The 16,273-nt window shown below is 33.6% G+C and overlaps 3 protein-coding genes across 3 annotated transcripts in view; 1 reads left to right on the top strand and 2 right to left on the bottom strand.

Annotated features, from left to right (window-relative positions):
• The window catches only part of LOC140062226 (coiled-coil domain-containing protein 122-like), a 33,093-nt gene that overhangs the window by 8,007 nt on the left and 8,813 nt on the right, over nt 1-16,273 (top strand). The gene's annotated exons all lie outside the window — the stretch shown is intronic.
• On the bottom strand, nt 11,136-13,673 carry LOC140062187 (uncharacterized). Its single transcript, XM_072108275.1, has 2 exons — nt 13,546-13,673; nt 11,136-13,187 (listed from the first exon to the last, which is right to left on the bottom strand). The coding sequence occupies exon 2, from the start codon at nt 13,139-13,141 to the stop codon at nt 12,170-12,172; it is 972 nt and encodes a 323-aa protein (XP_071964376.1). The 5' UTR covers nt 13,142-13,187; nt 13,546-13,673; the 3' UTR covers nt 11,136-12,169.
• LOC140062188 (ileal sodium/bile acid cotransporter-like) lies at nt 13,946-15,281 on the bottom strand. The gene is given in 4 exon segments (XM_072108276.1): nt 13,946-14,537; nt 14,926-15,017; nt 15,020-15,140; nt 15,142-15,281. Coding segments are annotated over 4 exon segments (603 nt in total). The 3' UTR covers nt 13,946-14,287.

Genomic DNA, 16,273 nt, shown 5'->3' with positions numbered 1-16,273 from the left:
CAATTTATATTGGTTACCTTTAATAAATTAGGCACGCCTTTTTAGTAGGCATACTGTATGCCTACGACGACTGTGCTTGGGTATTACAATATAAAACTAAAACAATGATTACTTACTCGGGATGTTCGTCATTGAAAGCAGTTTTTTTAACTTCGCTTGATGTATCACTTGAGTATGAATAATCAGAAGAAGCGCTAATGCTAATTGGTATACTGTAGTCGATGTCTGTGATGCTAGAGTAGTCACTTGAAATAACATCACTTGTGTTTCTATCCTCATCAGTACCTGTTGAGTCAGTGTCTGTAGGTGTTGCTTCAGTGTTTGTAGGTGTTGCTTCAGTGTTTGTAGGTGTTGCTTCAGTGTATGTAGCCCTAGATGTTGCTTCAGTGTCTGTAGGTGATGCTTCAGTGTCTTTAGGTGCCGTGTCAATGTCTGCAGATCTTGCTTCAGTCTCATTATTTGAATGTACCTCAAAGAAGCCGTGTAAAATGCACATTAAAAGGATAAGTTTGCGATAACTAGTCATCTTTGACCGGGATCCAAGTACTGTATACTTTCTGAGGTGGCTTTATATAGGCTTACCAACAAATTAAAAGGTCACAGCGGTAGTAATCGGTAGTTGAAGATTTACGTCAGCGTAAGGCTTAAGGTACCTCCAAAAATTCTAGGTCTGCATATCGGAAGTCATTAAAAGTGTATATAGTCGACACTGTTTTATATACTTATAGATGCTACAATTAATATACCACCAGTAGTATGACTGTTTCTTTTGAAAATCAAATAATAATGTTTTATCTTTTAAAAGTTTCTTTTCGTTTTTTTTAAATAGGGAAAGGATTTAAAAGTACTTCTAAAATGTAGGGTTTTGGGAGTGTTAGACCACAATATTTTAGTTAGAGGGATACGTGTAAGTATGCTTTCTTCGCTAGGGCTATTATTAGATCGATCGATTGTTATTAGATTTCTGAGATGGGATTGCTGACGAAATATATGACGTAATAGACATCAGGGAGGGCTTCCGTACCAGTTGAAAGAAAGTTATTAATTGTTATAAAAACGTCATCCATTGTTTTACTCAATCATTTAATCAATCAATCAAACGGGGTTATGCGGTACACTAACTGAAACTGTCACGTATTTGACGAAAACACAGTTTAGAATCGTAAGCACACGAATTAACGATTTAATGATTATAAGTATTGAAACTAAACATTTAAAAAAAGAGTTTTAATAATTAAAACAAGATCTTACAATAATAAAGTAAAATAAAACTAATTCATGGAGATAACTTAACTCTTCATTGGGCCTACTAAATTAAACTATAATATTTATTTTATGTCATATAATGTTTTTATAATGCCTTGTAGCATTATAACATAATACAAGAGGAAACATCTACAGTGACCTATAATGCGCAAGACCTTGCCATTAAACTAACTCACAGCAGTTATCAGACTAGAGATGTGGCTTTACATATACTTATAAATTGAAATTATAATTCCCACCATAAACATTATATTTACAACGATACCTTGTTTTTTTACTCTTACTATTAGGCCTAGTTTATATTAATTATACAATTGTTGGTTTACTTTAGAGAATAACCTATGCATATTCATTAATGGCCATTATGACACCTATTTACTAGAGTACAGTGTCTCTTTACAAAGGCATATCCATTTAATTTAAAGTCTCTTCGCCTACTCTAATTTCGTTTTATCAGATGAATACATCGTTATTAGTACAAATGAAAACTGGTTGAAATGTAATTATCTTGATGTCATGAGAATCTCTGTAATCCTGAACACTGGTAAAGTTACGTATGTGTTTCAGGTGACATATATTCCGAATGTTCTAGGTCGATTGGATTAGGATTGATTTCCTTGTATTTTGGGGCATCAGTCTTTTTCAATACAGAATATCCACTAGATGTTATAGTTTTATTTTGAATTGTAGGTTTTTCACCTGTAAAGACAGTTTCATATTCATGCGAACAATTCGAATAGTTATCATCATTTAGTTTCGTTATCTTGCCTACAGCAAGTGAAGTATCAATATAATAAAGTGGTTTCCTTGATTTTATCACTTTACCAAGACACAGACCAACAACAAATGCTACCACGATGCCAACGCTAAAGCAGATGATAATTAATATATCAAATCTACTATTGACATCAATATGTAGTCTATCACCAGCTACCATTCCAGATGATGTGGTGACGTTGCACCTGATATCGATTCCTTCATGATTTGTATCCAAATCTGATAACAATAAAACACTTTCTTTGTTTTCTAAGCTATATTGTAATTGAGTTGACGATATGTTTTCTCCATTGACGTACCACTCGTAGCCAACCACTCGCCAGGGTGTTTCTGCTGTGCAGATTACTTCCATGGAGTCCCCGTCGTAGAATGTTGTACGTTTAGTTGAGACAAAGACAGTTGGTGGAATGTCAAGGTTTGCAGAACAACTTTGGATGTTGTTGACACCCGGTCCTTCTAGTTTACAATTGAATGTTTTTCCTTCGTCATAGACAGATAAAACATGTTGATATTGTGCACATTGTGATGTATTATCGTAGCATATGAACTCGTGCTGTTCTAGTGGCTGGTCACCATCATACCACCGTAGGTCAAATGACGACCGTACATCATCTACGCTACATGTGAAAGTAGCTAATTTCTCTGTGTTAGAAAAAGTTGAATCAACGTCACATTGTAGATACATTGATTCCAAATCAGCCGATGAAATCACTGTAAGAGTCGCCATCTTTGATACAACACCACACTGACAATAATACACACTTTGGTCATCCGCCATTGAAACATTTAATAGAGTCAGTCTACTCTTTCCATCGAAAACGACCATTCCATATTCAGCCAAAGTAAAGGTATCCTCAAGCGCTATGTTCTGCACTATAGTATCTTTGATTTTAAACCATTGCCAAGGTTGTTCATATTTTGTACCGTCAGTTTTACATTCAAATGTAGCACTGTCACCGGCAAATACACTTGGGCTCAGTGGTTGAATAGAAATCAAAGCAGTGACTGAACAGGTACAGTAACTACTTACAATTATCAAAATAAACATCAAGTAAATGAGATTCGCCATGCTTGTTTTCCTATTTCCTAGCTTGCCAGGAAAATAGAAATTGTAAGCCACCCTAAGTTGGTGTTTCAAATTGTTCACGTCAAATATTAAAAAACGCTTTACCTATTATTGCCGTAGTATGTGTCTATTTTGCCAGTTAATTGTCAACAAATTTTAGGCCTAGAATTCAACCAGTATGCTCGTACACAGTTTAATTAACCACAAATCCTCGTATTTTGGCAGATCGTTCATTGTCTATTCACCATACCAGGATAGAATAATATTAACCATTGTATATCTTGATCTTATATTTGGTGTTTTATTGAATTGTTGTCATGCATCACTGTTCCCTATTTTGGTTAAGATTTTTAACCTTTGAAATAGGAAACAATACCTGTAGCCTTGCTCCTCGACCTAGATGGTCCTTACAATAAGTGGCATGCTATACAAATTCAACCCCCACATATCAGCAGCCTAGTGTCATTTGAAACATACTTTAGTTACTATGGCTTCATATTGCCATGTGATATATTTCTTTTGTTTTGTGTGAATTGTTATTGTGCAAATAGTAACTAAGTGAATAAGACCTACTACATTACCTTTACCAGTGCCATTAAGAGTGTATACCTTTGTCATTAATAATCATGTGCCAGCTTTTGATGACTTATTTAATAATAAGATTCTTCCACACTTTGACACATGTTATCTACTCTGCACGTGAATCTAGGATTTTTCGATAACTGTACCCCCTTTTCCTAGATTCTCATTTAGATTATAATTCTATAGTTTACTTGGAAAACACAGATTGGTCCAGATGACAAAAACAGGAAGGCATATCATTATATACCAAAATGGGTCCTTTCAGAAGTTTGATAATACTGTAGTTACTTTAATTTATGTTATTACTTTATTACTGTAAGGTTTTCAAACAACTGCTACTGATACTTAAAAGTATAAAACATGATAACCAATCATATTACCTGGTATGTTTATTAAATTACTGCACCAATATTGAAGAACTATAATATTACCTTATTCAAATATAACATCTACAGTAGTTAACATTTATTTGTATAATGTTCACGTGAGATTATATAGATTTCTATGAGGATATCAATCAAGGTGTTACTATTAGTAGGCACCCGATACTCGTGAGTGTATCTAGATTTCCCCATATCATAAGAACATTTGGTAATACAAAATTTCAGTTCAGTTTCACATGTAGTATTATCCTAGTATTATATTATACTATAATCTAAACTTTAACATCGGCAAGGGTTCGAGGCCGAATCGCTCCTAGTTCTGGTGATGGAACAAGTCTTCTCGGATAAGGACTATAAACCGTAGGTCCAGTGTACACAGTTATAACCTGTGTGTACTTTAAAGAACCCAGTCCATTATTTGAAAAAGAGTAGGGGGTTACCCCGGTGAACTGGTTCACACAATAGCCCCTGTATCAGGAGGATTACCACCTATCTGATAGGACAGGGATTAATTCACTATTGGTAATCCTTGGCCACATTGCCTAAAGACATAAAATAAATAAATAAAATAAAAACATAACCGTACATGATACATTTGAGATGGCGTATTACAAATATTCCTATGATACTGGGCAAAAATTGGGAGATACAGCACTCATCCGAAAAGTATAAATGTACAAAATCCATAGTAGGTAGAATAGATTATCAGACTCAATGTAACAGGCGTTATAAAGTCTTTGTCGAGTCAATCATGTAGAAGCCTGTTTTACTTGTTTATACGTTTTATAAACTGGTTTGTTATCATATAAATCAGATCATTACTGCCTTACATACATTTCTGGTAGTTCAACTTGCCTCTTAATTCTACCAGGGGTGGTTATAGTATCACATTCAATACTGGGTTCCTGAGTCGTGTCTTCTGTTTTTATCATTATGCACATACCAATCAAAATTACTAAAACAACAATTCCACCTAATGCACCAAATAGAATATAGTGAAATGGTATACGTTCAGATGTTTCCATCGCGGTGGTAGTTACCACAGTTTTATAAGTTTCAGTTGTTGTCGTATCATTATCAATTAATGTTGATTTGACGTCAGAAGTTGTCAATATAGTTCCAGTGGTTGTTGTCATATCAGGAAGTGTTGTTTCTCTTATACTACAAACATCACAAACTGAATCTGAGCATGTTTGACATTTCTTTATAGAGTTTGGATCTGTCGAAATGTAAGGTGCATCAACAACACACGTTGTTTTTGAACTAGAATTATTGCATCCATACATATGGTAAAAGGAAAGAATACCATTAGGTATTGTAGAACTACAGTTAACAGTTATTGGATCGTTTCTAGATTCTGTGCACATGGTATCAATATCCTCAAGATTGCAGGTGTTGATGCTACTCGGAATGACTTCTACAATACTCGTATCAGTCGATATAGAACCAAACTTACAATAATTCTGCCCGCTGTCTGTCCGCGTAACGTTCATAATTGTCAATATAGAAATAGTATGTGTTCCATTATTACTATTAGTTATAAACGTATCTTTTGAAATGTCTGAATCGTCTTCTTCTTCTTTATATTCAAACCACTTGACATCTGTAGCTTCTGTCGAATATGAACATGTAAGATTGACATCACAGCCTTCGAATACGAAAACTAAATGTGGAAAAATTTCAGGCGTGATTTTCGAGGTTTCTATGGTAATTCCATGGTATTCCACAAGTGTAGTGAACATTAGAATGAAGATAGTTAAACTCGTCATCATCAAAATGTATTGATAGTGTATAATTACCTTGTCACTTTACCAAAACAATCCTACCACCGTGGTGCTTGTATAGGTTTATATTCAGGAAACACAACACACAAGAAGTACATTATTTTCATAATATTGCTATTCATACCTTTTACTAAGGTTCACTTGCTTCTAATAATACTTATACTTTATTTCTTGTGTAGTGTTTGACGGTTTAAACAAACAATTGACAAGTTCGTATACACGTGACTACAGTTTAGTTGACTAATTTGTAGATGACGAATTTGACTAGTCCCTCAGTAGACTAGGAAATTACCCCATTTTCTGCACATAATATTCATTTTTATTGACACGAGGGAAATGGATTAGTATTCCAACAAAATGACAAAAAGTCGCATCCAAAAGCAATGTTCAATTTGATTGATGATGCAAAACAATGTTTAAATTGGTTGACTTTGTTAGTAATTTACAAGCTAACGTGTTTTTCAGAAGTATATTAGAATTCCACATACAAGCGGGAACTTTCTTTTAGAACGAACGAGGGGCAATTCTTTTTTAACATTACAACCAAACCCTATTCAGAAAACACCCATGTGAAGGCTACACTTTGTTTGAGCCCTGAAGATGCCCTCTTATACGTTAGTACAATGTGTGTATTGATATTTAACTATTAATTAAGTTAATTTGTTATCATATGTCGTTGAAACAGCAGCTTTGCATTTACAATATTGGTATACTGTAAATGGTAAAGCTTAAAGCTTTATTCTTTAAAAATGCTCCATTAAATTCAATATAGTTTGATACAGGCATCAGGAAACAAAAATAAATTACAGACTTTGTATTTTTAGATACAATGAAGATAAAGTAAACAACTGGAAAAAACAGAATAGACAGAACACATGTACGTCACAATGAAATCTTGAAGCGTATACAATGGTGGTATTTGGATATACCGTAGATACAACTGTGTGCATAATACAGTCCCATTTTTATTCATAATCATAAATAAAACTATATTTCAACGCACATAAATCCTTAAAAGACGATGGATGTGTTCTCATGATTACAATACGACAATAAAACATTTACAAAAATTATATTAAACCAGCAAATTAAACTTAATAAACTGATTAACAAAACTAATTAATATTAGACGATTCAAGTAGGCCTATAACCGAAATGTTTCTATACCGTAATCACTGTTTAACGTAAAAGTCTGGTAGTTCAACATGTCTTTTAATTCTTCCAGTTGAGGTAGGATCATATTCAATACTGGGTTCCTCAATCGTATCTTCTTTTTTTATCACTATATATATACCAATTAAAATTACTAAGATAAAAATTCCACCCAATGGACCAAAAAGAAGGTAGTGAAATGATATAGGCCAACGTTCCTGTCCATCATTTTTATCAACCATATCATCAGTTATTTGGGAAGTTTTTATTGTATCTTCTGGTGTACTTATTGTAGAGACAGGTTCAAAATCATTGAAAATGGTATTTGAACATGGTTGACATTCAGTTTTATTCTTGTTGTTAGTATTTGGACAGCTTGTTCCTTTGCAAGAACAAATAGTTTGAAAAAACTTATTCTGACATGTATCGTATACACTGGTATAAAACAGAGTTTTAATTCCATCTAATTTCGTGGTGCAGTTAATGTCTTTCAAGTTATTAGTAGGCCTACCATCAATACATTTGAATTTAGAGTAATCTTCATTGCAAACATCAGTGACGACATGTATGAAAGCGTTTGTAGTCGAAGGTTGTAAACCAATCTTACATGTGTATGTTGTACCATTATCTTTTTCCGAAATATTTCCAATTGTCAAAATACTCACAGCTTGCCTTTCACTATTTAGGAAATGTTGTAAAAAGCGGCCATTTTCAGTCAATGCGTCGATCAGATTTTCTTCTCTGAACCATTCAACCGTTGCAGCACTTGTCGAATTTAAAGTACATGTAAGCTTGACACTACATCCAACAAACGCAAACACATAATATGGATCAATTTCAGTTATTCCTTCAGTCTGTGCCAAATTGTATTCCACAGCAAATAATAAGAAAATGGCAATTAAGAAACTCGTCATTGCAGAATTATTACAAATTTGATAGCTTAAATCTTCTTCTTTTCAAACGTACTTTTTGAATACCGCCAATACAACTGTCTGTACTGTTGTTGATCACGTAATTCATAATACGGTTCAGTCCACTAGCTGTACTGCTATAATTTACTAAAAGGTTGAATTGTTGTTGTTAACAATACTTACAATTTAGCATTTAAATTTCCATTGATTTCCTTAAAACTTCTTAAAATGAAACACTTCCTCATTTTTTGTCAACACTTAAAATTTAGCCATTATATTTTAATATTACAATTGTCATTTATTTCGCAATTCTTAAATTACACGCTTTCGTCACTTTTTTAATAACTAAAAAAGTGAACTTTAACTGTTTTTTTAATATGACAATGTTCATTGATTTCCGTAAAGCCTGGTTTTTTATGTGTTAATTTTTTTAAATATAGGTCTAATTGAATTGTTCTAAATTGGATGGGTTGGACGTCTTCATTCGTTACTATAAATGTTATGGTTTTAATATTTTACCAAACATAAACTATTCTATAACGTATTGTTTATAGTGTTAATAGTTCTTGGAGTTGGAAAATACCTACACCAACTACCAAAAAAAAAACGTTTTACACATCACATGATATGGATGATCCTCGTTTATTTTACGTCATCGGTATTCAAACGGCGCTGAACAATATTGATGATTCTCAATTGTGCTGCACAGTTCTTTGACCCCTTTCTTTATTTTAACAATTGTATAGAGTATTCAAAGGGTGTATACATGTAAACCACTGAAGCAATACAATGTTTTGATATAATATATTTATATTTAATAATTGCAACAAAATCTTGTTTTTTAGTTAAACATACGGTCTCATTCTTAGTTACTACCGTTATGCTAGTGATATAAACTAGAATGCGTATTTGGCTCGGATCTTCTTTAATAACAATTGATTAGGCCATAGTGTAAACCGTTCATTCTTTAAATTATATACCGCATAACCTATTCCATCATCTTTACGAAAAAAGGTTTAACAAATTAAGTTCTATAAAAGGTTATATTTGCTCATTTAAATTCATTTTGGTTATTCACATTTATTTGGTTTTACTTTATCTGTTTAAATTGTAACATAAATATATCATCATCTATGTATCATCTATATGATTTACCTCAACATTTGCAGTAGTATATCTATTGAATTTAATGCTATTGGGAAAAACAGAAAACAAATCATTCCTGTTCAAATGTGTCATTCATGTTAAAATGTGCCACGTAAAAATCGGGCAATTCGTCTTTCCTCTTAATTCTACCAGGGAGGATAGCTGTACTGTTGTCATTGTTTGGCTCTTCAATCGTATCTTCATTATATAACATACACACACCAATGAACGATACTAGCAGAAACACTCCACCCAAAGTAGCAAATATAGGTATATAGATTGGTAGTTGAGAAGTTTCAGTTGGTCTTACATTTGTACCGGTAAATTCTGTTGGTGGAAACGTCTCAGTGAAATCTTCCTCATTAATTGTAAGAGTAACAGTAATGTATGATCCTTCTGATGAAACGCCGCAATATTCGCAATGATATTTTCCGATGTCATTTTCTGAAACATTTCTAATTACCAGACGATCAGTACTTGCAGTAATAAACATTCTACTAGTGTTAGTCAATTGCTTTGCTGAAAAAGCAGTTTTATACCATTTAAAACACATTGTTTCTAGTGACAGTGAACAGTTCAGGTAAACATCACGACCAACGGGTACAGACATATTATCATTTGGAGTAAGTTCTGGTTTCGGCCCTGCCGTACCGTTATTACATTCATTAGTCCAACCGAGTTCCAACTGCCTGGCGAAAAATATTATGAACAACACTGAAAACCTTACATTTATCATCGCATACCACTGTTTTTAACTTCTTACGAATTGATAGATAGTTATTTGTTGTCGATTATTGGACATGTTTGACAGTCTCAAAATGAATACCTTTTTTTAAAGAATAACTGTTCCTTATTTGTTTACCTTAAGTTAAATAGTATGGTTGATTTGTTACCAACAATTCATATTCAGGTTGTGTAATCTCTGATTTTCACTGATCTCAGCATATACATATATAGGTCTGGCCATGTTTACTTGATGTATAAAATAAACTTATTTTTTGTTTACTTTATCAAAATACAATACGTTGAAGGCGTTCATGGATACATAACATTCTGTCAATGTGTGAACATCTCTTATAAAGAATCAATTATCAATCAAAGTAGCGTTTATTTCTTGGTTTCTTGGTATTTTTCTCAGCCAAATTAAGATGGCAAATCCTTTAAGAAAGCAAAAGCTTGAGATGCGCTATAGGTGTTATATATGTTATACATTAACAATGTTAATGTGATAATATCAAAATTGTCAAGGATTGACTACAATAAATGTAGTCACAGTAAAAGAGGAGACAATACGTTCACAAGTTAAACATAAGATACACAAATACTATTGGATTTTTTATTTTCTTTTTCTTTGATTTTGGTTACGCAAATGAGAAACATATACCTGAAAATCAACATTATTAGTCGCGTGGAAGCGACTCTATAGTTCACTATGTCGGTCGGTCGGTCTGTCTGTCTGTCTGTCTGTCGGTCTGTCTGTCGGTCTGTCTGTCTGTCGGTCTGTCTGTCTGTCTGTCGGTCCGGTATCACTATGCGTTTTATTGCTTTATGACCTTATCTTGATATCAGTTTAATCTAGCTAAGTCAATTTTTCACAGAATATTCCTTATGGCCAGGAATCGAAGTGGTTATGTTTTCACGGTGCGCAATAAAAAATTACGCGGTCTACGCACGATTTAACGAAATCACGTTTGTAATCATATCTTAACAACCATGAATCACAATTAAATAAAATTTGGTACTCATAAATTTCAGGGCATAAATCATCATATGGCAATACAATTACGTGCGTAGCGCATGTAACGCATGCGTAAGCGCGCTTAAAATTTATTTTCGATGAAATAAGAGTACGTTTCAGGCAATTTTAAGCGTTTACAAAATTGCCATGAGTGCGCAGATTTTTGCGCGCGCACTGCGCGTTAAATGTTATTGCGCACTCTTTTTGCCCGATTTCTGTTTTCTTGACTTAATTTTCAACTCGAAATTACATTATACGAGCACGTCAAAAGTGACAGGCTACGCACGTGTAAATTAAAAAAATATAAATGTTTTTAAACATTTCAACATTTTTAAACATGTTCAGTAATTTCGGTCAGTATAGTTCACTATGTCAGTCGATCCGTCTGTCTGTCGGTCTGTCTGTCTGTCGGTCTGTTTGTCTGTCGGTCCGGTATCACTATGCATTGTAGCACGCGACTTAATGGCTGTTGGCCTTGTTTTTTTATAAAGCTAATTATTTCTTTTCTATTTCACAAAAGCTTCTAAAGATTGTTTATTTCACTTTATAATATACAATGTTATTGATCACCTTCATGGCAACCGATCTGGGAATTTACAAATGCAAAAACAATTTTTTTTTACACTACATTTAATGAGGGTGATCCATCCAGCAATTGCTGATCATTATGGACCCTCAGAGACAAACATATCCAAGATGCTCTACATAAACAAAGTCTTAGTACAAGTCTTTGGGAGTGGAGTTGTAATTTTGTCCTTAGAAAAAATCCTGACATGTGACGGGACTTAAACCCAGGACCCTTGGAGTGGTAGCCAACCATCATAACCACCAAGCCAAAAATCCACTCAATTAAGTTAGTGTAATGGACCTTAATTCACCAGTCATACATGACAAATTATGCTAAACAAAATCAATTTCAAAGGGGTTTTAATTTGGGACTTTCCCTTTTGATTCAACAACTCTTATGTAACAACTGAAGAATACTATTCTTCCACATTGTGTTATAATAATGCATGGGCTTAGTTGTACTATAATGGATATAAAGAGGAAATATAATAGTACCGTATAATATTTCAGGATATATTTTAATTATACTGGATTATTCCAATCCTTGGTTTGATGAGCATTTCCATAATGTGTGTTAGACGTAATATGTGTGTATTCTGTGTGTGTAGTCTTTAGTATCGTTAAATTGAAAAGTTGTTATGAATTTAAAATGACAACTGGCTATATGATGTGTTGTATCAATGATGGAATTTGTATGTACACATGGAAATATTAGGTACTGTCACATCTTTAATAAATATTAAATGTAACATAAATCATTTTCCTCTCCTGATTAATCTTTATTTGAACATGTACAGTCAGATTTCTGTGTTTCTTGAATAAAACTCTGGTAGTTCAACGGTTCTTTTTATTCTGCCTGGTGCTTGTGTAACTGTCAAAGGATCTTTCTTACTTTTATCTTCTGCTTTTAACTTTATACAAATACCAATAAAAATTACCAAAAGAAAGACTCCTCCCAGTACAACGAATATAGGTATGTCAAATGAAACTTTAGTATTTTCATCATTTATGAACATTTCATCAGTTTCCATCTTATCATCTCTCTGTGTTGATAACATGATGTCACTAGTTTTACTCGGTAACATAGGCATACTTGTATCATTCTGTATTTCCGTTGGTATATCTGTTGTAGGCCTAGTACTGTTGAAATATTCATCCACGTCTGATAGTATAGTTGAACATGTTATACATTTGGTACCATCAGCAATATTTGTATCCTTTACCAAACAGCTCGAGTCATAAATGAACGGTTGTAAATTTGAAATTTGACATTGGTCGTACAAATACGTAGAGAAGAAAGTAACACCACTGAATATTGTAGTACAGTTAATAGTTAGGCCTACTGCATCGGTATTACCTTGTGTACATGTAACGTTTGGATTGTCGGTGCAAACAGAATTAGTATGTGTAACCACAGTAATATTTGCTGCTGCTGATGAAAACCCATCAAAGGAACAGTGATATTTTCCCTTGTCCAATTCAGTAACATTTCTAATAGTCAAAATACTCACGCTTTGCATTTCATTGGTATTCATTATAGATATTCTAGTATTGTCAGTTATCGGATCAGCCTGTGTCCCATTTGTTATATCTTCAATAAACCATTTAAAGTTCGATATTTCTGCAGTTGCATATGAACACTCAAGACTGACATCGCAACCAGCGTGAACAAAGACCAAACGTGGAGAAATATGAGGGCTTTGCAAACATACCAGTTGCATCTGCGTAGCTAACATTACAAGCGTATACAATGTTACGTCCACCATCATGTGTATTCCCACAGTACTTTCAACATTTGTATTGTAAGGAGACAAACTACAAAGAAATCGGCTAAAATGAACTACCAGGTTTCATAGTGATTTAAAACCGAACAATAAACTTCTCGTTTTTTAAATAAAAACTGACATAGAGGTTGAAGCCATAATTGTGAACTCAATGCTTTTATTATTGTTCAGTTCTAAGGTTGACCTGCTAATAATAATACATGATTATTATAACTACTTGTTTTCTATAGTCATACTCGCATGCATTGAAATAAATATCACGGCTGTAATGGTATCAGGAAGTATAGGCGATATAATAAACCTATTAAACGATAATTGTGTATAAGAACCTTAAATTTTAATTAATACTGTATTATTTTAAATATGAGTTAAGTTAATTATTTGGTTACGTTTTCTGTTTGGTTAGAAACTGAATTGTTATCTTCTCAATCTTTTGAAAACCTCTTCTCAATCAGCCTGAAGACAAACACACACAAGAAACTATGTAATAAAACTGTTATACCAAACAGAGATGGGAATATAAGAATTTTGAAGAAGTCGACGCTGTTTTAAAATGATATAACTACGATAGTTAACGCAAGAGCGACGTTTTGTACTCCAGTCTCCAAAGAGATGGTACGACATTTCTTCCGTGACTGACGTAACACGTACGCAAGAACGTATCCGAGAAAAAAAAGCTATAGGTGTAAGGATGATACTAGCAAACCACACTGTCCACGGAGCAAAAAACATTTTAGGGTTTATAAAGCCGTTCAGTACAATACACGTTGCAATTGCTAGAAATCCCATAATACTACCAGTCTGTGAAAAAAAATCATATTATATAGTTTTATAATGCTGTACCGATTCGTTATAACAAATTGTGTATCGAGATAAACGACATTTATGAAATAACATGAATACCACCCCACGCTATGAAGTAACGGTAAAGCATGTCACTAGCATATGACAAGCAATGGTTTAATCTGTCCGATTGCTTGTTTGTATATGCATTGTCTGTCAGAAACTTAAATCTGTTGGTTCCGTGTACATACAACGCATGTGCAAAATGCGTAGTTCTCACTAGAGACGCAACACAACGACGTAACCCAACGTAAGAAATTTGACCAATCACCCTGTAATTAGTAAGAGTTAAAATTTACATAAATAAAATGATAATTTGAATGTTCTACTAACAATTGTAATAACGCGTGTCCATTTTGGTTTGTAGCGTCTTATAAGCATTCCAATGACCACAGGAACCAGGATAATCGCCAGGGAGGTTACTATGCTCTTGTAAGGGATAACAGTGTTCTCATCTGTCCATCTTCTACCGTAGACCCATAGACAAAGTGGCATCATGCCTGTTGCTGCGATAGTTGAGAATGTCGTCATGCAAATACTGAAATATTAAAGTGTTATTATAGTTATTGAGCTTGGTACACACTAGGACGAAATGCAAAGATGTAAGCACAGGGTAATAGTAATTGAATAATCTATCGCGTGTGATTGGTCAAATTACTTGCGTTGCGCAGAAGTCCTAGTGACCTACATAGGTCAATAGTAGTAGTCGGTTATGTTTGCTAACCAATCTAAACTTTAGTTTTATCTCTATTCTATAGCAGACCTCACACTTTCGAACAATATCCGTGATTCCATAGAATAATTCAATTACTGTTAAATACTAATTAGCTTCGTAAATGTAGATTTTTTCCAATATTTTGAAAAAAGAACAGGAAAAATCCTGGCTGGCTATTAATTAGTGTTTAGGAATAAAGAAGTAACCTTACCTTAGGCAAATGTCACCATCACTCCAGTATGTGAATAGCTGAGAGGTAGTTCCACCAGGGCAACAAGCAATAATCAACATCCCTATAGCATATATGGAGGATCCAATCTTAGAATATATGCTAGCGTAAAGGCTACTAGCGGTAGAATTCCAAATTGAGAAGCAAACCCAATAGCCACTCCAGTGGGTCGCCTTAATTCCTTCTTGAAATCTTCATCCCATCGCGAGCATTATCAAGACCATCAATGAAGTCATCATTATTTTATTCGCTTGTTTCATAGCTTCTGTGGACGATGAAACGTCTGAGGTGTTCATTGATACTTCTACATTACTTTGGTTTTTGTAAAGTTCTTCCATTTTTTTTTACTTTTTATATAAGTAGGCCTACTCGTTTATACAGCGGAAGATGTTCACTGCGTGCTCTCTCGCGTATATCCTATCATTAAATATTGTACTGAGTTGGCAAGATATCAATTTTTATCTATAAGGTCAGCTATTTTAAGGATGCAGTTTGCATTATTGTAATAATAAACTCTAATTATCTACCAGTAATGACAAAATTTAAATAATAAATAAATATTATGCTGTCTTGCCAATGGATGCCTATATTTAATGATATGATAGGTGACCGAGTACCGGATGCATGAATGATTACACTTCAAAAGGTCCACTTTACGAAAACCAAACTAATATAAAGTATTTACTGTCTCATCGTCCACAGATGCTATATGAATCTTGCGAATGATAACATCATCATCAATAGTCTTTAACAGGTGTGGTCAATAGCATGTTTAAGCACGATTACTTAAGTGTCACACATAACCGCATCTCACTTGATCAACACAGTGAAACAAAAAGCAAAACCCACACTTAATTATTTATAAACCTTGATAATTTTAATTAAATCACTTTGTGATCTTATTCAAATATTATTAAAACAATATTTTATTTTTAGAATTACATAATTCTGGCCATTATATAGAACTAAATTGCATCTTCAATACAAACATAAAACAGCTTGATTATTATATAGTTTTACTTATTACAAACTTCAGCGAATTATTACAATAATATAATATTATATTCGAGGCTGTCTTCGTCAAATGTTGGTGGTAATAATACATTATATGGTGTGTGTGCATTAAAGAAGCTAGAGCATCTTTCAATCCAGTCGCTCACATGCAAACATCAGCAAAAGTGCAATGGATTATTATAATAATATGATATATTAGGGGCTGTCTTCGTCAAATGTTGGTGCATTAAAGAAGCTAAAGCATCTTTCAATCCAGTCGCTCACATGCAAACATCAGCAAAAGTGCAATGGATTATTACAATAATATGATATATTA

The sequence above is a fragment of the Antedon mediterranea genome, chromosome 11, assembly GCF_964355755.1.
Source record: "Antedon mediterranea chromosome 11, ecAntMedi1.1, whole genome shotgun sequence".
NCBI lineage: Eukaryota > Metazoa > Echinodermata > Crinoidea > Comatulida > Antedonidae > Antedon > Antedon mediterranea.
This window is presented reverse-complemented; position numbering and strand designations above follow the sequence as displayed.

Bases quoted from the DNA above. Each gene is read 5' to 3' on its own strand.
- LOC140062187 (XM_072108275.1), bottom strand. From the start codon at position 13,141: ATGATGGTGGACGTAACATTGTATACGCTTGTAATGTTAGCTACGCAG.